Here is a 25,425-nt window from a genome sequence, read left to right on the forward strand (position 1 = left end):
CTGATCTCGCAACTGGAAAACAAAATCTGCTGGTTGTGATATAGTTCTCAATGATGAATGTCCTGTATTTTAAAATACTGACTTGTTTTAATAACTCTAAATCTGTGTAGAATCATTATAAGTTGCATTTTTTGTTTTGTTTTGGTTGATTTTCTTAAATGTTGCATGTATTAATCCGAACAATGTTTCAGATTGTTAATTTCAGTGACTGTTGCCCTACAACAAAAATGCCAACACCTGTACATAAAACTGTTCTAGTCGCTTTCAGAGTCAGCTTTTACTACAGAAGTGATGAAGGCTTTGAATTATTTTCATGGGGTCATACATCATGCACAATATCTATTTGTACTGCAAATCATAATAGTTAAGTAATCTTTGGCATGCTTGCTTGAAACAGTAACTCACAGTAGTTTTTATAGCTCCGCTGAAGAAGTGCTCGTCTCCGGTTTCCTTACATCGGCAGGACTTCAAAGCTCGGAAGCAATGCCAAATACAATACAATCCTTCATTCAGGGATTTCATTCCAAGCCTCCATATGGTTATAATATGCTCGCTGAAATCTTACTTTAAATAAAAAACAAATGTTTAATTTTTTTGATACAAGATTCTTAGAGGGGGCGTTTGGCTTACTTTTGTAGCTGTGAGAATTGTGAAGCTTCTAATGGCACAGAAGAAAAAAAAACCACTCATGAAGTTTTGGTTTTCTCACACTAAATTGCTCAATTTCATTTTGAGGCTGAAGATTCCTGAGACCTTTTTAACTCGGGTTAAAACTCGTTAATGATTAATGACGGCATCTGAAATATTGTCGTCTCCAGTAACTCAGGAGTTGATAATTGCAATTTCAGATGGTGCATAAATAATCAAGATGTGTTTCAGCTTTGGTGACAAACAGGATTGGATCAATGTTCTGTGTTTTATGGTCCCAAAGGCTGTTCAAATCCCGGCTCAGACACTGACTCGCTGTGTGACCCTGAGCAAGTCACTTAACCTCCTTGTGCTCCGTGAGACGTTGTTGTAAGTGACTGCAGCTGATGCATAGTTCACACACCCTAGTCTGTAAGGTGTCTGCTAAATAAACACATAATAATAATAATAATAATAATAATAATAATAATAATAATAATAATAATAATAATAAATAAGTACCAATTACATTACCAATGTCCTGTTCAAGATGAACACATGTTACAGTTACGTTTTATGTTTTTGTAGTGTAAGGTTTGTGCTTCTCTTTTTCAGAGCAAGGGCACATTTGTTAATAACTTAAAAAACAAACAAACAAAAAAACCAAACAATTTTGTTGGTTAAAAAAATATCATTTGTGAGTGAATTTTCTGGTGTGATTGGAAAATGCATGTCATGAAGGCAAGCTTCTAATAGGAAGTTAAGTAACTGAATACAGTATATTATGTGATCTGGGTGTAAAGAACTGCTCACAAGGTACCTCTTTGTCCTTAACCTGATATAGGATGTCAGATTGCTGTCTGCTTGCTATGTCTGTCGATCAGTCAAATACAACTTTATATTACTCAACTCAGTCCACTACAGAAAAGAGTGCATTGTAAAAATCTTGGTGTGCATCTTGCAATAAAGGTAAAATGAGTCACTGTACATTTATCCCCAAAACACTGAACATTTTTAGCTTGAGAGAGGCCAAAACAGATTATACTTCGTAAAGTCATATGAAACCTGCCCAATAATGTTCTGTTCATTATATATATATATATATATATATATATATATATATATATATATATATATATATATATATATTTGATTATTTTTATTTATTTATTTTTAAAATGATGTCTCAATCCTACAATTCTGGTGATGCTGAACTTTTGGCCATAGAGATATATCTAAGGAAGTAGATTTAATGCTTCATTGGAATTAGTTCAGATTACAAAATAATTTGGAAACATAATCACACTAACGTGTCTTAATTTAAACATGTATGGAAGGCTATCTGTGTGTTGACAGCTTACAGCTCTTAGCAGTATAATCCCTTGGCAGTGTGTTTTTCATGTCAACACCTTCACAGTGCAAGTACATGGTCCAAAGAAGACTGTCAGGCCTAAATGAGATTTGGTCACCATAGTGTTATAGATCTGTTACTTTAAAAAAAAAAAAAAAAAAAATTATCCTAACAACTGCAGTTGGGCAGCTGTTCCCATACATTTCCAGCCACTGTGTTGCTTTTTTCACGACTGGTTTCTTCACATGTTCAGCCTAACTTTTACAACAATTCCAATATGTTTTGACCTGAACAGAGCGGCTGTGGAGTAGTTGCTTGCAGCAACTAACACAGAAAGAGACAGATAGCCTCTCAGAGCTACTGTACACACTCTGTATAATTTTTTTTAATGTTTTTTTTTTTTTTTGTAAGTAGACATTTGTCATCCATGTGGTTACGACACTAACCCGTTTTAATGTCAGAGATCATTTGCCAGATGCTCTTCGTACAAGAAAGTCTGGTGCTTTTCCGGTCATTAAGCTTTGGGAACATGCTTCTTTCTCTGAGCACACTGATGACAGGGGGCCTTTTGTCAATACTAGTTCCTGTTCCATCTTACGGTATTTGATGCAGCTTCGCTGAACGGTGGCCTCTTTTGACCCCTGTGCTTTAATACAATGCAGTAGTTCAGTAGTTGTTGTCCTGAATGTAATATTTTGTGATTTGTCAAACAGTCTATGTACCAAGACACCAGCAACAAGCATCTGTACATACCTCAGCTGACTAATCGCCCAGGAAATCCACAGCCTGTTCCTGAATAACCCTCAACTGAATCTAAAGCTGCTTCTGTTTTAAAGAGGTTTATAAAATCCAAAGTGTATCCCCTTGCAATTTTAATACTGCAGTTCTGGTCGAACGAAGATATGGCAAAGATTAACCTTGAAGCATAGAGAGGTTTTTTAACATTTAATCTACAGTAATACCAATATCAGAGTAATACAATCTGATCTGTTTTTTCATATTCTCTGTTTTGAGATTTGATCTTTTGTTTTCCAGTAGTGTTCTGGAAACTGTACAGCAAATTTGCAGCACTAAATGCTAGAGTTTGGACTTAAAAATGCATTTATAATAAACCACTGTGTGTGTGTGGGGGGTGCCAATTTTACCCACCTCATATACCCTTTGCTCACCTAAATATTTTGAAATCCTTGAGTAGATAATACTCCATTGTATTCAAATACATACAGGGAAAAAAAATGAGTCCCGTCAATGATCAGTTGTTAGCACAGCAACCTTGTTAGATAAAGATTAAAGTTAATTAAATACCTCAGTCCTCTGTGCTTCACAAACGCCACTGGATGTAGGATACCCTTGGCATGTTTCCAATTTTTCCATTAGGTCCTCTTGTAAACTTTTATGGAGGAAAGCAACATCCCAGCAGTCATTAGGGAGAGTGCTTTTAAAATGTGTATGCTGTCCAGCAGCAGTCCTTTTTTAAAACTTCAAATGATGATTTATTGTAATAGACTTCCCTGGATAAAAAAAAAAAAATGACTTGCAGGCACATTCATCACAAAGACATTCAGAAGTCAGATTTATGAGTTAATGTATTCTGAGAGCTTGATGAAAACTTAAATTGACTTCAGTAAAAATAAAATAAATTTGTTAACTCTCTTGTGATAGTTACTAAATGTACGTATTTTAAAGACTGTTAAAAATCTACAACAAAACTTATCCACGTAAAACAAATGTCCTTATGTATCAGTATGCATGATGGGGAAAAGTGAGACAAAAAACACATTTCCAACCAGCTTAAAATTCACGATGATTGTGATTCTCACATCCTCTGGTACATGGCTAGAGGAGTAAATGGATCTTGGTTTCACAGGAGTCAGGTCAAGGATCACTTGGCAGGTGGTCCCTTGCTTTCTAACTTCTTGGCTGAGTGGTGATGTTCTGAGTAAGTCATGATGTGCTCAATGCATCCTGTCCTCCTGACTCGACTATGACTTATTTACCATACCAAAACCAAATACAGAAACAATACTACCATATGGGTTTTATAGATGTAAAAATTGCACATTATATATATATATATATATATATATATATATATATATATATATATATATATATATATATATACACACACACACACACTGCTGTGCAAAAGTCTTAGACATGTTGCATTTTTCTACTCTGATGCATTATGAGCATCAACAATTTATTCAAAGCCTCCACTAGTGTTTTCTACTATTATAACAACCTTAACTTGCATAGAGAAAGAAAAACATTGAGTGAAATAGCTGGCATCACTCAATTTTCAAGGTGTGGTATCCGAAGCTTAATCAACAAGTACAGAGAAACATCATCTGTAATTGACAAACCCAGGACTGGAAGACCCAAAAAGCTGTCTAACAAGGATGAGCAACACTTGAAGATAATATCCTTAAAGAATAGAAAGAAGACAAGTGTTTAATTGACAACAGAACTGGCAGTAGGCACAGGTGTCATTGTCCACAGATCAGCAGTACTTAGGTCACTCTTGAAATCAGGACATAAAGGATGTGTTGCAGTAAGAATACCTCTGTTAAGAAAGGGGAACAAGACTAAAAGACTAGAATATGCACAAGAACACAGACATTAGGCTATGGAATAATGGTCAAAGGTGCTTTGGACTGCTGATGGATTGGACAAACCACTGTAAACCAGTATAGCACATTAGCGATTTTTAAAGTTGCTAAAACTAAACCCATATACTGATTCCTGGCCATAGGTTAAATGCATCAAATCTGTGCCCCCATGCAATCAATAAAGGAAATTAATAGAAAATACAGCTTACAGGAAACGAAACAAAGCAGAGCTACTTATACTGCTGAGTTCTGTTCTGTTCTGTTATAATGTCTGACCCCTCCCTCCAGGACTGCTGTGTTCTATTGCTAGGTGAAGGCTGTTATCGTGTCTGGCCCCTCCCTCCAGTACTGCTGTGTTCTATTGCTAGGTGAAGTCTGTTATCGTGTCTGACCCCTCCCTCCAGTACTGCTGTGTTCTATTGCTAGGTGAAGTCTGTTATTATGTCTGACCCCTCCCTCCAGCACTGCTGTGTTCTATTGCTAGGTGAAGGCTGTTATTATGTCTGACCCCTCTCTCCAGTACTGCTGAACAATTCCTGTTGTTTATGCACATAACTAACACATGGACTGCAACATGTAGTAAAGTACAGCAAAGACATGATAAAGCACACTGTGCTGTACAGTAAAGCAAGGTAAATGATTAAAAGGTTGAGTGTTTTTCTTTTACTGCACATACTGAACAATTAGTAGGTTAAAAACATACCTATTTAAAACAGCCTCACATTTAAGTATCAGCTTCCTGTTCTGTGGCTAAGTACTGTATATACAGTATAAGCATTTCCTTGACTGTAGGGAATAAGTGCTCCATACTTGTACTTGTACATGTTTTCATTTTGCATTGTCATTAGGAATGCTATTTTTGGTATGATTTTAATGAAAGAAGTTATTACTTGTGATAAATGCCACAGTACTTGGCCCAGCTGTACTTTTAATATGTTTCATCAATCGTGAAAATAATTTATTTAATAGTCTTTTTTTTTCATTTAATTAATTAAAAAGAGTATTAAAAATAAAACCTTTTGCAGATGATATCTCAGCAGAATAATGACACACATACATCAGCTACATAACCCATGAACAATTTCATATTTAAATACATTATAAATGGCAACGAGAGTACCTAGAATAGGTTGAGTCTCATTAGAGTGATTTGTTTGAAGCAAAAGAGAGAGGGAAAATGCAAACCTTATGGCACACCAGACAGTACATGAGGCCTTGTGACAAACCTGTACTAAGATGTGAGTTTTGGACACAGCACTTGTCAGATGATTCCATGATGGTATGAAGAAAACCAGAGGGGTAGTAATACATGGTAGCATATCAGTATTTCCATATTGTACATTTTGACCTTGGTAAATGCTGGCTTTGGTACGCGTTGATTTTGGTACGCGTTGATTTTGGCATGCGTTGATTTTGTTACGTGTTGATTTTGGCATGCATTGATTTTGGTACGCGATGATTTTGGTGTAATTTGGATTTCTGCCTAGTTGACTGGCACCCTTATCGTTAGTAATTATGGAACAATGAAAATAACAGAATATAGTTGTTGGTATCACTTAATTTAAAGACTTATTTTTGTATATCTTTAATTGTAATGTAAATATTGTCTGTAAAAATGTAGCAATGTTATTCAAAATGTAATATAGCTAGAAAGTAATATAGCAACTCTGCTCTGTCAGACATTATTAGGTCGATGGCATGCTAGCTATCTGAACAGCGTGTGTTTTTGTTTTTTTTTACAGACATGAAGCGGAATAAACTAAATATTGCTTTTTTAAATGTCTTTTATTTTTTAATAAACTGCTATAAAATCAACTCTGTGCTAGTTCACCTGAAACATTGAAGTACATTTGGTGTTATAGTGCATAAGAGAAGCAGACAGTGGTAAATACTCGCCTGCCTGTATTGCCCTGTTAATGACAAGCTGCTCTGGTACCAATTACATGGACTGTTAACACTGCTTGAACTTACAAACTGCTCATTTGTAATTTTTACTAAATTGGTCAGTTACTTTGATAATGTGCAGCGATAATTACATGAATGAAAAACACTTAGTAAACCGGTGAACAGTGATGAAATAAAAATCACTTTCAGTATAATTGCAGTGATTTACTATACAATGCATACCTCAATAATTGTAACATTGCATCCACCTATTACAATAAAGTAATAAGATGAGCTATTGAATTACTATAATACATAATAAATGTAAATCCATGAAACAGCACGGATTCAAGGGTATAGTAAGGAGTCACTCGGGTTTATGTTACGTTATATGAGGTCAAGTAGTTTATAAACTGTCGCAGAAACCTGAGATGGAAGTATTTTCCTTTTACTCACTGAAGTCCACCTATTATTTTATTATTATAATACATGGCTATTAGTATATGTAATAAAAAAAGACAACAAACAGGTGCTAAAGATGAAATTGCAATTGAATTTAATGAATAATAATAAAGTAAAGTATATATAGACACACACACACACACACACACACACACACAGTGGTTTGCAGAAGTATTCACTCCCCCCTGCAAAGTTTTCCCATTTTGTTGGCACATGAGCGTACTCCACAACGCTTTCAAATTAGACTTTACATGTAAAATCCAAACAAACTACTCCACATTGATAAAGTAAAAAACATGCATATAGAATATAAATAAGTAAAATTTACAGAGAAAAATTGATTAATCTCAGTTGCATAAGTATTCAACCCCTTTGCTACTGCAGCCCTAAATCACCTCAGGTACAAATGATTTGTTTGAAAGGTTACTAAATTAGTGAAATGGTTTCACCCTGTGTGTAGTCAGAGTGGTTTAACTTGTAGGTAATTTCCCTCAGGTATATAAAGACTTTCAGCTGCAACTCACATAGTGATCCAAAAAAGCAACCATGAAGTAGATGATACTGCAGACATGTGGAAAAAGGTTTTGTGGTCAGACGAGACAAAAATTGAACTTTTCGGTCTAAATTCCAACCGTTACGTCTGGCACAAGCCCAACACTGCACATCACCCAGTCAACACCATCCCAACTGTCAAGCATGGTGGTGGCAGCATCGTGTTATGGGGATGCTTCTCTTCAGCAGGGACTGGGAAGCTTGTCAGGATAGAGGGGAGAATGGATGGTGCAAAGTACAGGTGAATCCTTGAGGAAAACCTGTTTGAATCAGCCAAGTCTCTGAAACTGGGGAGGAAATTCACATTTTAGCAGGACAATGACCCAAAGCACAAAGCCAAAGCCACACCGGAGTGGTTGAACAAGAAGAGAATTCAGGTTTTTGAGTGGCCCAGTCAAAGTCCTGACTTGAATCCAATCGGAAATTTATGGCGAGACTTGAGGATTGCAGTCCATCGACGATCCCCAACAAACTTCTCAGAACTGGGGAAATGTTTTCATGAAGAATGGACAAAAATGTCACCATCCTACTGTGCAAAGCTAGTAGAGACCTATCCAAAAAGACTCATAGCAGTAATTGCTGCAAAAGGTGCTTCTGCCAAGTACTGACACTTATCAACCAATAAATTTCATTTTGTACATTTTCTTTGCAAGTTTTGCTGACTTTTAACCTCCCCATAGAGCAGTGTTCAGTTTAACCACTATAGCTTTAAATAAAAAATGTTAGTTTGAAAAACTGTGCATACATTATTTGTAATTCAACAAAATGTGAAATTATTGGTAGGGGGTGAATACTACTGCAAACCACTGTATCACACATATATATATATATATATATATATATTATATTATATATATTATATATATATATATATATATATATATATATTATTAATATTTCGTCTTTTAGCAAAGACTAGTAAAATAAGTAATGTACTTATGTACCATTTGCATACTGTGAGGGTGGCATTTGTCATGTACTTGGTGTATTTTACTGCACCACATTCTCACTTATGTATTTAGGTATTACCCCCTGACTGTTCAAACAGTAGTTTGCATTCTAGCATGCGTGATACTGATTTGCTCCATACAAACGCTACAGAATTTTGCCCTTAGTAAAGGCACTAGCAAAATTTGCATGTTTTAACTCCTTAGCAACTATATTCTCTAATTGTGCCTATGTAGAAATGAATGGCGAGTTAAACAGTACTATTGGTTGATAGTACCAGGCGCTTTGTTACAACACTGTACACAACCACACTGGTACAAGTTTAAACTCAAACCATCAACAAAAATAAAAACAAATAGACACTTTGAGCAAATTATAATATTAATATCTTCTTTAAAATGTTTGAAGTAATAATAACATACTAAGAGTGAGTTTCTTTAAATTATGAAGGTTTCCCACGTCATGCCAAATTCCCATCTAAACCAAGCCCAATAACACCTGACAGGCAGACTTTGCTTGATTGATGAGATGCTTGGTGGTTCTCTGGAGAGGAGAACAAAAATGGATAAATTATCCATCCTTTACAATGCACACTGCTGACTAAATAGAATTTTACATGCATTGGCCTTAGGGAAGATTACAATTGGTTAACCTACCTTTCACAGTACAGGGCACCATTGAGGTAAAAAAAAATTGTGCCTACATTACCGAATGATGGCAACACTTCAGTCATAGGAAACTCAAATTTACTTTTAAACTGAAATATAACTTCCTATTAAATTTATTGTGACCTAGGATATATACAGTACTTGATGAGAAAAACATTAGGTAGACACATTTTGTACCTTGTTGTTGCTATGTATGCTATTTTTTCCTTGGGTGACAAATGTAAAGCATAGACGGTGGAAGCTTTTAATTGGGAGGAGGTAGTTTCTTCTGTGCTATTTTTGGTGTTCCCACACTGTTCCTGAGTTAATATTGACAATAATTAAGGTCCTACCTAAATCATGGCGAGATCTTCAAAAAATGCAGCTTAGTTGCAGCCAAAGCATGAAAAAATCGCCAAAAGAAAGTCTGCAATAGTTTAAAAAAAGTCAGTGCTATAGACCATGCTTGGCAGTAACTGAAAATTTTAGTGATCGCATTTGTTTGAAATGTAATGCCTGTAGTGTGAACTGTAAATATACCGGTATGTCTCCGCTCGCTTTTGTGTTCCAACTGTGAAGTACTGTAAATGCACCATTGAGTCTACAAAGTTTTACTGGACTTTTGGTAAGCGATTTTACTGTAAACCATTTCTATATACATGTATATAAAATTGCCATTAAAGAAAGACTGCTAGTTATTTCAAGTTTTTGCCATTTCAGCTCTGTATTATTATGAAATAAGAAAATTAAACTGCCTTAAGTCACTTGAACTACATTTCTGCTTTTTTTTTTTTTTTTTTTTTTAATGCTTTGACTGCAGTAGAGCTGCATTCTCATCGATTTGAAATGCCCCGCCCTGCCCATGTGTTCTAAACATCTGGCTTTAGGTGTCCCCAGAGTATGCAAAAGCTGAAAGATCCAGTTCGATGAGATCTTTAATTTTACAGATAACCAGGTTGTTTGTTATTCAAGGACAGAACTACATTTTTTTCCCTATGGTGTGACTTTTATCTCAGTCTGTATCTTTTCAAGGTAGGAATAACTGAGTACTATCCAGTGTTCAAAATTCACAAAGGGACGTCTTTCCTGCTTACATTAATTCTTTTAATATGAAGCCTATTTTAGTGAGTGACAAATTTTTGCTTCATTATACCCAAGAATTTTATAAACCATCAAAATTAATCTTTTCATTTTTTTTAAACAACCTCTATACACCTTGAAAGAATTTCCTCTGTGTTTAATTACTGGGGTCTCAAATGCCCTTTTCCAGTTACGCACATACCTATTTAAAATCACACTGTCTTTCAGCTAAGTATCGAGGAGGAGAGTATCTTATTAATCTATTTGTATTCTTTGTTAACAGGGCCTTCTATCTGGACAAATCAAATTTCGATCCAAGCTCAACACCTAAAGCGGCCTTAATAGACAAGGTAAAAACAAAGAGACCATGTTTCACGTACAATTGTTGTCAGGTTTTCTTTTTATATAAAAGGCTTAAACCTGCACCAGCTTGGGCACTTTGTATGATATTTCAATTGTTAGTTGTAAGCCGAGTTACATTTGTTATCTGGCAATTTAAAGATATATCTCTAGCACTTTGTTAGAATGCACTGTGTAATAACCCCCTCCTATCTCTCACCTGCCTCACAGCTCATGCGGCCTCTCAATGCACTGGACGAGCTCTATCGATTGATAGAATCTTTTCTCAGCTCGAAGCGCACGGCAGCCTGCCAGTACACAGCCTGTGGAGCCTCGGGAGTCGGCTTACTGTCAGTGGCTTCAGAGCTCTGTAACCGCCTGGGAGCCTGCCACATCATGATGTGCAACAGCGGTGTCCACCGGTAGGAATGCACCAGAGATTGTGGCCTTTTGTTTTCAGTGTGTCTGTGCTGGTTCCAAAGAACATTGTTATCCTGCAATGGAAAGGTCACCCTAGCAAATCTCTCTCTGGCACCAGCAGAGAATCAAGTTCATACCAAGGGACTCAAACTGCTTCACTGAGCCTCCCTTCTGGCACTGAAATTTGAAGTTATGAAAATAACTCTCTATTTGTTTACATCAATATCAGTATATTGATAAGTAACATCTCATTTGTTGGAGGTGTACTGTCCAGGTTGCAGATTCTGGGACTGATTTGCCACTGTGGAAAAACTGCCTTCAAAATATTTATACTGTGCATAGGCAATTGACTAGCAGTTTCCCCACAGTGTTAAACACAGGCCACAAACATTTTCTGAGTGAATGAATGTTTAATAAATCATATTAATACTATTTAACTAGTTCGGAAAGTCATTAACAAACCAGTTGGCATAAACACAAACCTTTTCCCATGCTTATACTATATATATATATATATATATATGCTTTATCAACAGCTATGCTTTTCTGTGTTTTTAACACGGTATAGTGCACTAAACTTTTATAAGGGTACAATAAAACATTTGCCATGAAGAAGTTACAAGAGAAGGGGTCTTGATTTTGGTTGAAGTATACCTCTCTTTATCTTGTTTTTAATTGAAGCATTTAATAAATTATTACTTTATTAAGGTCTTTCAGCCATTTTATAAGAACTCATCACTCTGGTCAAATTGCTGTTCCCTTCATTTTAAACCTGCCCTACTGTATAATTTACATTGATGCATCAAACACTTAATGGTAAGGAGATAAATATTGTGTATTTGCTTCCTCTCATAATGGTCTCCTCTGAAGGCTTTTTTCATTATTTTTTTATGATCGACATTTTAATTAAGTACTGAGGACTGAGCATCTATATCCTAATAGAAAATCTAGAACCAGCTCTCAGATGTAAGGTTCTTTATTAACCTTCGGCAATGTGCCAGTGCAATTCATTGACCACAAGTCACTGTGAGACGTGCATAATGTGTTCAGTGACAAATTAAATTAAAGTACCTAACTTAAAGTTTATGACAAACTTAGTGTGTTCTTAAATGTGCCATGGCAGATGCTGTATTTCTCAGATCTGAAGGGTCAATTGCGGTCCCCAAGTGTGTAACTTTTTTGTCAGTGCTACCCCTGTAGGCTGGTGGTGGTAATGTAGTGACCTACACACACATGTGGTTCACACACTCCGCCTTTGATGTTGATGGCTGAGAGCCTGAGCCAGCTGGGAAACCAGCTCACTGAGTGCCTTAGTGTTGAACAAACTCTTTAACTCTTTAATTATAATATTAATAATATAAATTTATATGGTGGAAGTATTTGTTTAATTTCTTCCCCTGTCTATTACCAGTCACTTCGAAATGCACATTTATCAGTCAGTATGACACCCATGTCTTCATTTCCCAGTTGCAGTCTTGGGTACGTATGTTCTGACTAGTCACACACTAACAGTTATATCCATTTCTAAGTCAGAGGAGAACAATATTTGAATTTATGGCCAGCTAACTATGTGTTCTGGGTTTGTACAGTACACAGTAGATCTACTTTGTGTAACATTGTTTCGTGATATACCTTTTTTATTTTGCAATAAGTCTTTGAAGTTAATAAGTCGACTTAGGAATTTTAGTTCTCTGTAAGTCGTGTTATTGCTGCTTAATATATCTGAGAAGGGAACAGTATCATATAATTTGTTCTGTGCTTTACACTCGCGTCAACATGCCTCATCACGCTCACCCCTGATCTATGTCTCAGAAAGCTATCATTCTGCCACTAAAAGCTACTTAAATGTCTGCGAGTTGTTCCACGGCTCTCATTTTGTAACTCATTTTGAACAGTTGTTTGGTGCACACTGTGACTTCAAGTGACAGACAATCCATCATCTAGTATAGGCAAATGCCACTGCATCCCATTATGAACAGAATGTCAACATTATGTTTAGTACAGATTCATAGAAAATATAAATGAACCATCATTTTTTTTTTTTTTTTTTTTAATTCCCTTTATAAAAGTAAACTGCCATAAAAGTGTAAGTGTAGTGAAGTACTATAAAATCTGTAAGGTTTTATGTAAATTATGTAAATCCAAGAGTAGTATATTAGCAACACACTGCTTCCTCAGCTTTCTTCAACTTCGACTATATACATTTGTACCCTGTTCAAAGAAATATAAAGTTTCTAAGCTTTGAATTAAATGTTTGTTAAACAAGGTTTACATATAGCTACCTTTAACCAGTATGAATTCAGCAAGTACTGTTTTTTTTTTTTTTTTTTTAATTATTATTGCAAGCTTTGATTTAATCATGACAGACGTTGACATTGACGTAACACAGACTAAATTCTGATCCTTGCAGTTTCTTGAGTGATAATCCTTAATCTCTTATTACTTGTAGCTGCACCCTGAGCGTCACTCTGGAACAGGCCATTCTTCTTGCCAGAAGCCACGGGCTACCTCCTCGCTGCATCATGCAGGCCACTGATGTGATGCGAAAACAGGTAGGGGAAACTTCGACAGGGAACTTTATTTTCAAAGGGAGGATTCTTTCATCTTTGAAGATGAAGCTGACAGTATAATTATTAGACATCAGTCTTACTTGCATAATGTAATAACCTGGTAGCCACATTCAAGGTCATGGCTCAAACTGATCTTACTTTGTTCATCTTCCTTTGCAGAAAGAAAGTGATCATTTATTAAATATAAGGAAGTCGACTCCATACTGGCCAGTATTGTATTACTAAAGTGGGCATGACCTCATTAGGTTGCCAAGGCAAAGTCAGTTGCTCTTTAAAAACATTTGGGGTAAAATAAAGAGAAAATGAAATGCCTGTAGTGAACTCTGGTTGGTTTTAGAAAGGTAAAGCATTTTCTGTTTTCAATGAGCTTATAAAAAAAAAAAAAAAAAAACAATTCCCAACCAATTTACTGATTTAATGCCACCAATGTTTGTCATTTATGCAGTACTGCAGTTCTAGGACACCGCTGCTTATGTTTTTTGATCTTTGTAAAGTCTCTGAAGGTACAAACTATGTTCTATGATATATATATATATATATATATATATATATATATATATATATATATATATATATATATATGGTGGGGGGGGGGGGGGGGGGGGTCCAGGGACATGCATACCATAGTAGAGAATATAGTTTGTACTTTCAAAGACTTTCCAAAGGTCATAAGCAATTTAAGCAGGTAATTTTAGGAGTAATATTTGTGTGTGTGCTGCAGCCAACACCTTGCAATTATCACACAGCCCCCCTGGGGTCCCTGGTCCCCAGTTTAGGAACCTACATTTAACGACACAAGGTGGATTAGTTTGGTGGCCTCATGGCAAAGTGGCATTGTGACAAAGATGTCTGTAGTGGGGACGTCAGACCAGAAGAAAAACAGTACTGAGAGGAAATGATAAATGGATGCGCTGCTGCGCGGTTTATTATTATAAAATAAAACAGGACAAAAACAGGACACGGCACTGGCAGTCAAAACAAAGAGACAAACAAAACGGACTAACACTTAAACCAACAGTGCACTAAGAGACAAACAAGGTGAGTCAAAACAACGGTTATATATTTACGTTTAGTTATCATTTTACTTTCTCCTTCTCCACACCTGTTCTCCACTTACCGAACACACAACCCCAAGTGAGTGAAAACATGCTGCTTTTATGCAGCTGTACTGAGACTCGATTGCTAATCAGTCATTCAATTGGAGTCACGGTACAACAATTAATAAAGTGTAATTCCCAGTGCTCACATACTATTACATTTTACTTGCACGTGAAGTGGTGTGCAATCCTTGTGCCTAAATACAAATATACATTTTAAACACTTGTGTTACACAGACTATACACCAACATTAACACACAACATACTACACAAAATACATCTTGCCACATATACCCCCCCTTGTGCAAAGCACACATGGCCTCAATGGCCACCTCCCCCCTTAAAATCCTCAAATCTCGCTCAAAGTCCTGGGCCAAGAACAGGCACTTTAAGGGGGGTTGATGGGCGGCAATGTTGCCAGTAGCCAGGCTGCTACTGGCCATGCTGTCAGTAGACGTGCTGACAGTGTGGCGAATCTGTCCCCCCGCTGTACCACTGGCAGCGGAAATGCTGGCAATGGTGCGGCGGTCAGCAGACGTGGTGACAGCTCCCAGACTGACTCCTTCAGCCGGGGCAAGTCCAGCAGCGGAAAAGCTGCTGGGGTTGGTGGTCTCCAGACCTCCCCCAAGATCTCCGGCAGCGAAACTGCTGCAGGGGAAGGTGGTCTCCTGACCTCCCCCCCCTTCATAGCCGGCAGCTCCCTCTGGGGGGACTCCAGCCCCCAGAACTCCTGCAGCGAAATTGCTGCGGGGAAAGGTGGTCTCCTGACCTCCCCCCCTTTTTTTTTCAATTGGTGTATAGCTTGTGAATTTTATATTAACTTGAACACTTGGGTAATAACTGAAAGTTTTGAATTACTGAAAGGTTATCAGTCTACCGTGGTTTTATTCCATGGGTTTATCAAATAATATGTCTGTCCATTGCGCCCATAAAACCATGTAGTTTTTAAGATTTTAAATAAATAAAACTGAATTACATTAACGCTATATACAGCAAAGCTTTAATAGTGTGAAACAGGTCTTTAGTTAACTAAACATCCTGGAGATACCATTTCCAAATTACCCAGTTTGACACACGTGTGATTTTTATGAATATTAATTTATCCCAGCTGGGTTATCTGCTGCTGAATATTAATGTAATATTAAAAAAAAAGTGTCACTGGAAAAGAACAAAAGGGGAATATCAATGGCAAATGCAGATTGACTTTGAGGCAATCAGCAAAAAGAAATATTGCCATAGTGTTTATTTTTTATTCAATTATCTGCTCATACCCAATCAGTGTTATCTGCACTATTTTGCAAAGGTGCAGGTTAGTTGTTTGAAACTTGCTTTTCAAAACACCTAGCTCCCAAAACAATTGATTGTATTGTTTTAGTACAAGGCCTTTTTAATGCAGCTATGTAAATCAAGACTAGGACATTCATTTTAAAAGCATGATATAATTCCACAATCAAAGTTATCTTCAAAATACCCAAATTACAGTTGTATCATACAGCATACTGGGGTATCATACAGGGAAAATGAACCCTATTATGTCAGTAATATTACGAGGCTGCCATTATACCAGGGCTTCATTCTCAGGTAGTGACTTCGTATTTGTAGGGTTGTGTTCTATTATAAACCATGCATGCTAAATGTATTGGTGACCTTATCATTCACACTTAACCTGGTATGGCTGCTAAATTGAGTTTGTATGAAATATTGTAACATAATACTACCGTCCTCAAATGTATAAACCTAATTTTCTGAGGAACTAATTGCTGTGTATTTAGTTTGTATATATTGATGTAAACAATGAATCACCCCTGTTCAGGCCTGCTGCTGTTCAGATCAATAAAATAGATCCATGTGTCTCACAGTTCATACTTTGGTACTTTCTCTGATTCTTTCAGTCAAGTTCCATAACAATTTCAGTACCACAACCTCTGACCATATCAGTATTTCATATGGGCCCTATCCATTTTACTTTGTTTACAGACCATTGAAACACAATTCTCCTGACATGATTCTCCCAGGAAATAATATTTTTTATCACAAAACCTCCTACTTCTAGTTTAGTTGTATGTAGTAATACAAAAACAAACTTACAAAATACAATGAACAAAAGTTTGGACTAGAATTATTTCTTCATTGATTCACTGTCTAATAAATCAGGTTGATGGGTACACTCTAGTGATACAATTCATAAAACATGGCTAGCTCTAATATGAGGGGACAGCAAAGATCGCAATCTTTGAGGCAATACCATTTTACCTATAACGATATACAGCATGCACCAACTCCAGTGTGTATGTTACTTACAGTAATTCCCTTAAAAGCAGTGAAATAAGAACAACAGGGTAATAGATTTGAAGATGCTCTCTGGGGAGGGTATCTCTATCCCAGGAGCAGTATGGAGGGAGACAGTTGCAGAGGTGGAGTGGCAGATTAAAGGAGGAAAGCGTATGGGGCAGGAGGAGGATGATGGGAAACAAAACCACAAGACAGAGAGCAAGCGCATGGCTTGGGGTTTAAATAGGGGTTTAGCAGATGTTATTGGCAGGAAGGAAATAGGGAGGAGGAGACCTCTCTCATGCCCACCGAATCACTCACAAGTTTACAAATATGTGCTTTAGAGATAATTGAATTCTGCATATTTACCAGAGGATTTGGGAAATATTTTTTGTAACTAGATGATGGACAGGATGATAATTTGAGCATCTGAGGTCTATGAGAGTTATAGATCAGAAACAAAGCAGTCTGTGTGATTCAACTGGCAATGCCGTCACTCTTTATTACTTACAGGATACACGGTATATAGGAGTGGGACACCCTCAACCAGTCAAAATCACTAAGCTTCTGGATCCAGTTTACCAGCCCAAAATAATTAGTAGTAGTCATAGTAGTGTTATCATTAATATTTATGTAATGTGAGTGTTGCTTTTTTATATAAAAAGCAGTAGTGCAAATGATTTAACAGTGCACAATACCAATGACTTCATATGATGTTTGTTATAAAATATGAGTAATAGGCATGTATTTGTACTGTAATTTGCTAACTTTTTTTTCTTCTTGAGGAAGATGGATAAAGATTGCACAACAGGTTTTAACACTTTCCAGCATCCAGCAATGCAACCAAGACATATTTATAAATACGTGTCATTCCTGATTTACACATGCTGCACATGATTGGTGTAAATTAAATTCTGGCACCAGAAGACATGTTTCATTTATTATTATTATTATTATTTTTTATTCCTTAGCAGAATTACAAATACGTGCAAGATTAGATATGGAGTACATTTTGTTAAAAGTATTTACTATAACACAAAACACTAAAATCTCATGGGGGGGGCTTGATAATATAGCACCAAAGATGCTTTGCACCCCTGCAATAGCTTTCTTGATGTGATACAGAGGATCAAATTAACCCCTCACTTTAAATTGCTTCTGTGAAAAAAAAAAAAAAGCAAACCAAACAAAGAGTAAGCAGAAAATATAAGCCTATCTTGCATTTATTCAATTCACATGTGGCTAGCTTTTCTGTTGTGGCTCACACTGCTGCATCTTCAGCTGCCATGTTCCTTGTGTTTCTGCAAACGTACTGTTGTTCCATTACTCATAACACCCCGCAGCCACATCCTTTATCTGCAGCTCAATGTGACCTCTCATTCATGGTAACAGGCAATCCGCATGAGTGCAGTAAATATGCTGTACGTGTGCCTTTCAGTCAACAATAAAGCTCAAAGATAAGTTATGGTAGGTGTGTTACATTGTGTGGTGGGGTATTTTGTGTTATTTGTTGTTGTTGTTGTTATTTAAAATCTATGTATTTAGGCACTGTTGTTTTAGGTCAGCAGGGAAGGGTTAATTACCTTCTCTGCCAAATCACATCACGTGCAGAATGTGCCTGAGCTCAATTTAATTAACAAGCAATCAAGCCCAGGCACAGTTGTATAAAAGGGCAGATCAGCCGTTCATTGTGGTTGGGTTGTTCAGAGGCGGAACGTAAGGTAAAGTGAACTGAAATTATAAATAGCAATTGCTATTTGTGCTGGCTTTAAAACAAGCACGAAACTTGTTCGATTTAGTGTGCCTACTATTTGGGGTTCTGTTTGTTTCTGTCTTCTTTCAATGTTTCATTTGTTTATATAATAAATTCGGTGCAATAGCGCTTCGTACCTCCCAGTCCTGTGTGTCTCCTTCCTGGTCTGACGTCACCACCATACATATCTGTGACACATTGTCAGAAATATAACCAGCATCAATAGTGGAGATTCATCTCTGTTTTTCTCTTGATATAAAAAGCCTTAAAAAAATACAACAGAATAAGGAATGATTAATAGAAGCACAGTACAGCACAAACCCATAGTTCATCTAGTTTTGAAAGCAAAAAATAAATAAAAATGGATCTCTGGCATCAGCACTTAAGGTGACAAGTGTGTGTGCAAGGCCACGTTTGTTAAATGGAAAATGAGCAGTTTGGGACCAATTAATCCTTCATTTCACTGCTAGCAGTCCTGCTTTGGAAAGACTGCAGATGAAAGCAGCTCTGTACATTTCAATCCTGGGTGGTGACTTGTTTAGCTGAATTGAGAGGCTAGATGATTCTGGCCAAATGTAAAACTGAACTAAATCATACAATGTTGCAATCCTGCAGAAAAAAAAAAACACCTGTAGAAATATAGCCTTTTAATAGTTCTGGCAATTATTTAATTTTAACATTCTGTATTACTAACTGCTTTAATCGCCGCCAGTAGCTTTTGGGATACAATAATGTTCACGTTTTGGTAATTAATAGAACAGTATAACATGATTATAGACATAAAATGTTTTAATAATTTTTTAACAGGGCAAGAGACTCCTGGAATTTAGTCCATAAATGCCTGAGTTTGATTGTATTATTAATGCAGGGATACAATTGCATCTACATTGCATGTTTGCTTACGTGATGTTTCTTTTGTTTTAGGGAGCAAGAGTACAAAACTCTGCCAAGAACCTGGGAGTGAGGGATCGTACACCACAGTCCGTTCCAAGGTAACAACAACACTGCTAGATGACATCATCTGAAAGTGATCCCTACAAACACATGCACACAGTACTGCAATTTCTGTCTATACAGTGTGTTTGCCATTCATTAATATGCATTTCAGGATCAGTTTAGATTGGCAATAAAAGCAGGACCCCAGGAGCAAGGATATCCTTGCTGAATTAGACAGGGAAGTCAGTGCTTGTATTTTGTATTAGATAATCATAGCTATTTCTTTTGTTTTTTGTTCAAGACTGTTTTGGCTTCTTTGGAAACAGTATAGAGCAGTTTCATGCATGCATTAAATGTGTTTAATAAAGTATGTGTTCAAAAACATTAAATAAATCATGAGTTCTATAATACAGTAGTTAACTAAAGAGGTAGCTTCAAATCGAATGTCCTCAAAGCGATGAGCAGTAAAATTATGCTTTGTTCGTCCTCCCGTCTGTCAGTCCTTCGTACTCCATAATTCACAAACTAAGCAGGTTGTGGAGGCCATTGGTTTGCAGCTCAAAACCAAGACATATTATTGTGCAGTAATATAGTCTGACCTCTCTCTCTCTCTCTCTCTCTCTCTCTCTCTCTCTCTCTCTCTCTCTCTCTCTCTCTCTCTCTCTCTCTCTTAGATACATATATATATATATATATAATATATGATACATATCAAAGGTTGATTCAGACACAACTAATCTTTTGATTATACTTTTATATATATATATATATATATATATATATATATCTATATATATATATATAATAATATATATATATATATTGAACAACATCATAACACCAACTCTTTCAGTAACCTTTTTTTTTTTTTTAACTGTTGTGCAACTTCTGGTGAGGCGTTAAATAACTACAATTTTTGTAAATTCTCGCGAATACGAACATCTGATTTTTGTATCTAAATACATGTCAAAAAATATTCGATTGAGTATTCAGATATTTGTCCCATCACTATATAGCTATCTATCTGTCTGTCTGTCTGTCTGTCTGTTTATCTGGTTATATTATCATACTTAGCTTGATTCATGGTCTTGTAGTGATCCTGAATTTCTAAAAGTGTACTTGAAGCTGACAGATTTGATTGTTGTGTTGTTGCTAGAAGTTCATTTTGAGAAGTGAAAGCATGTTTAGCAAACAGGTGGTACTTCAGGTTAGATGTAGCCTGCGTTTGTGATACTGAAACACAGTTTGAAAGTAGATATGTCAGATTTTTTTTTTTTAAATAAACTTCCCATTCACAAGTCCTTCAATTTTAGCACTTTGCTCCATAATGAGTTCTGTGGTTAACTTTCTATGCAAATGCTGACTACACTCATTGCGTTGCATGCGCTCAAACATATTAAAATTGTGACCCGGGGAATGAGTTATGGTATGCTAAGAGGATCAAGACAGAGGAGTGCGATTCACGTGCGTTAAAAAAAAAAAAAAAAAAAAAAAAAAAACTCCAAAGATATTAGTGCGTTAATTGCAGAAGTTAACTGAGATTAATTGACAGCCCTAATATAACCAGCCAAAAAGGGAGCAACAATACCTGCCATTGTGCAGGAGGACAGGCTTCTAGGTCGGCGGTCCTCTCAAATGCTAGAAGGTACGCTTCCATGTCGTCAGCTGAGGTCTTTTTTTTTTTTTTTTTTTTAAATGACTGGCACATATAGGACGGGGAGCCTTAGTGGCTGCATCTCTCTGCATCCCGGGGATCCGAAGCTATCTGGGTCAGCAAACCTCTTCATTCTTGGCGGTCTACCGGTGCTTGCTCTGCCAGGACTTTTGTGTTTTCTTGTAGTGCTGCTCTGGCTTGCTGCTGCGCGGCGGTGGCTTGTAGGACTGTTTTGATCAGTCTGTCTATTTTAAGTGGTTCTCATCTGCAATGGCCCCACTTCTGGTACCATATGTGATGAATTGACCCTTTGTGTGCAGTAGTACTGGTGTCCATTCTCACCAGCCCTGTTTCCTTTCATAACACAGCACACAAGTCAATATTATCGATTAATCAAACGATAATATTAACCAAATTAACAAAATAAACCTAACTCCGCCAAGGAGCCCTAAACTTGCACACTTGATTAGACCGATAGGTCCACAAACTTCCCCCACATGTTCAAGCTGAGCTTGTTTACCCCACTTTTGTTCTTTCACAGTACCTTGTTGTTCCATCGTTTTGTTGTGTGTGTGTGTGTGTGTGTGTGTGTGTGTGTGTGTATTTTAGATGGAAATACACTACAGAGACCCAGATGCACTATTAGATGTTTTTAAAAACTTGGTGGATAATTGAGACCTATTGCTGTTTTACATCAATTAAGTAAAAAACAAAGGGAAAAAGACATTGAGTAATTCCTTTTAAAATGGTGCCTTGACTATTACTCACCCTTTGTGAATTTGAATTTTGAGTGGCTATGATATGAATGACATATTTGCTTACAGAGTTAAATAAAACCAATTTCTCTAAGTAGACTATGCAGTTGTAAAATGCATATTTCAAATCCAGCAGATGACTTCAAAATAGCTGTAGAAGAAATGGGGGGGCAAGCACACATGGAGAGATTGAATAGTAAAATCAGTGCTTCGACACAAGCAGCAAATTAAGCTGAATTTCTAATAGGATATATAATTAGCCATATCCAGTCTCTTCTGTGGGTAATATTTTCTGTATTCTTGTTTTACCTACTGTAGATTGTACAAGCTCTGCCAGCCACCACCCCCTGATGGAGACTCATGAAGACACCTGACTACGGTTTCTGTCCAGCAGCAGACAGCAATTCTGAGCATTCTAACAGTACTGGCCTGGAATACCTAGAGCATTCCAACAGTACTGGCCTGGAATACTCAGAGCATTCCAACAGTACTGGCCTGGAATACTCAGAGCATTCCAACAGTACTGGCCTGGAATACGGATGGGTCTCAAGATAACCCTACCTAAATGTTTCTAAATTGACTCCTACCCCCCTCTTTCTCCCTTTTTGATGTGTTTTTTTTTCTTAAATTAAAATAATAACTTTATGTAAATAGTGAAATTACATGTACCTATATATTATATATACATATTTTTATTGTGAAAAAGCAATGCTATAGTTTAGTTTTTTGTTGTTGATCTGTTTAAAAACATTAGTTTTCATTTTCCTACACTTTCAAATCTGTTAAGCACCGCACTCAAAGGCTGGTCTAACTTTGCGTGCAGCTAGTCAGAATAAATTAGCTGCCTTTCACACTGCAGTAAGCCATATGCACACTTAAAGGTTGTACTGGGAGTCAAGGCAAGGAAAGAGCCATAATCACTGACTCCAGTAAAACATACAGGTGCACCCCACTTATACTGGACTCCAAGGGACAACGGAAATCAGTACTTTGTAAATGAAGTACGTAGTAAACACAGTATTCAAAATGCTGTATGTAACTGCGAACACTGGTACCTTAAATATGAACAATACGAGAAAGCTCAACTGCCAAAGAACAGGAGTTTATTATTTATACAAAACACGCCCCTGTGGGCTGTTAAATGTAATAAGTAGTACCATTTTACAAATTTATATTTTTGCTAAATGTAATTAAAATTGTATACATATGTTAAAACTGTACAACGGCTGTGCCAACAAAAACATAGACGAACAAAGTAAACAGCAACTGTTTTTCCTGCCTGACGTCACAAATGCTGCTGTGACTGTCATTTACTGTCCCGGATGTAGCTTATTTGCGCAAAATATCTACATGTGGAACAAGAACACTGTACATATTAAACAGCACTATATATATATTAAACTGTATGTATTAAATGCAAAAGACCTGCTTGTGGAACAGGAAACTGTACATATTAAACAGTATACTGTATACGTTTTAACCAGAGTGATTCCCCATTAAAACCCATGTTGTTTGGCAGGGACGTGCCTCCTCAGTACGTTGTAAACGGAACTCTGTTCTAAGGATCCGTTATAAGTGGAGTGCACCTGTACTATGATAAGATACATTCCGGAATTTCTGTTCTCTCTCTTTAATGTTTCATTGATGACCAACTACCACAACTCTTTGAATAAGATGTTCTACCATGGTCATATGGAGCACAGCACTGACTGCATAGCGTTAACCTTAAATTACCAGAAATTTCGGGGGGGGGTGTGGGGGGGGGGAAGTGATTGGGAGTGGATTGATTAAGGGGAGGGTATTCTAACCCCCAGCATGGTCCCTTCCCAAACAATACATGCACCAGTTCCATAAATAAACAAACATAAAAGAGTCTCTTCAAGGCACAGCGCCCTCTAAAGTCCCCAGGTCGCTACAATACGTTGTACAATACAAGGTAAGAACTGCAAATGGAAGTGAACGACAGGTGATCTTTTATTTAATTATTTTTTTATTTGAGAGAATAGTCCTCCAAGCCCAAGTGGATTTTTTTTTTTTTTAATGCATTTCAAAAAGTGTTATTGCTTGTCATGTTGGGAATTACCAAGCTATTGTAAATAGTTTTAACTGTTTATAGATATACAGACAATACTTTGGATCTAAAAGTTTTGGAGAGTTGAAGATTTCTACAGTGGTTTAAGTCTCTTGTAATAATGTAACTTTTAAAAAAAATCTTATTCAAGTACAGAATACAACAAGTGCTGTTTGGGGAATTTAAAGCTACATAGACTGTTAGCTGCGAGGTCCGAATAACATACTTTGAAAGAGCAACTTTTTACTATATATATATATATATATATATATATATATATATATATATATATATATATATATATATATATATATATAACTGCACAATAAATATGTCTGTCTGTCTGGTATAGCAGCTATTGGTTTGTATTCAATTTCAAACACCTTATAAAGAATATCAGAAGTGTAAAGAAAAGTACAATTGCAAAAAGTGTTTAGTGTAGTTTTTAGGATGCAAATGAAAATAATGTATTTGGTTTTATATAACTTTTCTGTATTCCTAGTTTGAACTTCTCCATTTCTAAACCCAGATCTTCAACTATCTGTTACACAGTATTTCAACATAACATTTCATATACCAGTTATGCCTTAGATTATTATTTTAAATGCAATTAAACCATTCTAAACAATGTGGTGTGATGTTTTTGTGGATTGTTTTAGATGTTTTGTTTAATGTGCCTAACCTAAGTAAAAATAGCTCCCAGGTAGAATGAAACCAGACCAGAGTTGTTAAGTATTATAATTAAGCCACAAGTCCCTTGGGACCCCTAAAGGTGTAAATAAAGTTTATTGTTGAAGGAAAGAAACCAGAAATGGCTCCCAGGCAAATCTGGATCAATTGCAGATGCTGTCTGTCTGGGATGAGATGGCTCAAATGTTGCGAGAATTCAAAGAATGCATCATTTTCTTGCTGCATTCTCGCACTTTTTGTGACTGCAGCTCATCAGAGAGGCTTGACTAAATGTTAAATGTAATCATTTTTCTGTGTATAAAAAGGAAGCCCTTACCAAAAGAACCACCAGGTTAATTTTAGCGGCACCTAAAAACATTTAGGTAGAAAACATCAGTGTGTGTATTTCCAGTAAATATTATATTACTGGGGCATTCCCCATTGGCTGACCCCCCTCAGAGACACTAAGGACCACATTGCTCAGGTACAAAGAAGTATTTAATGCCATTAAATATGTACACTGTACCGGTCCACTCTAGCAGTGTACCGGCTAACCCCGAGCAGCCCTATGTTATCCTGCCCACAGGAGATTCGCCCTCCTATCATAACCCCAAATTAAATCTGCGAAAAACACCCATGGGACCCCCCACTTGTCAATCAAGATCCCCATAATGTGCTATAGGCAGTCCCTAACACAATTGGTACCCCACCACACATTGGTGTGTG

General features: G+C 36.7%; 1 protein-coding gene across 1 annotated transcript in view; it reads left to right on the top strand.

The window, feature by feature from the left end:
* The window catches only part of LOC121313398 (phosphatidylinositol 3,4,5-trisphosphate-dependent Rac exchanger 2 protein-like), a 125,220-nt gene extending 101,646 nt beyond the window's left edge, over positions 1-23,574 (top strand). Inside the window, exons 36-40 of the mRNA XM_041245886.1 lie at positions 10,447-10,513; positions 10,734-10,924; positions 13,372-13,474; positions 19,539-19,606; positions 22,278-23,574. Of these exons, the coding sequence (XP_041101820.1) occupies positions 10,447-10,513; positions 10,734-10,924; positions 13,372-13,474; positions 19,539-19,606; positions 22,278-22,323 (475 nt within the window). The 3' untranslated portion in view covers positions 22,324-23,574. The remainder of the gene's footprint in view (positions 1-10,446; positions 10,514-10,733; positions 10,925-13,371; positions 13,475-19,538; positions 19,607-22,277) is intronic.
* The last annotated feature ends 1,851 nt before the right edge of the window (positions 23,575-25,425 follow it).

The sequence above is a fragment of the Polyodon spathula genome, chromosome 3, assembly GCF_017654505.1.
Source record: "Polyodon spathula isolate WHYD16114869_AA chromosome 3, ASM1765450v1, whole genome shotgun sequence".
In the NCBI taxonomy this organism is placed as follows: Eukaryota; Metazoa; Chordata; class Actinopteri; order Acipenseriformes; family Polyodontidae; genus Polyodon; species Polyodon spathula.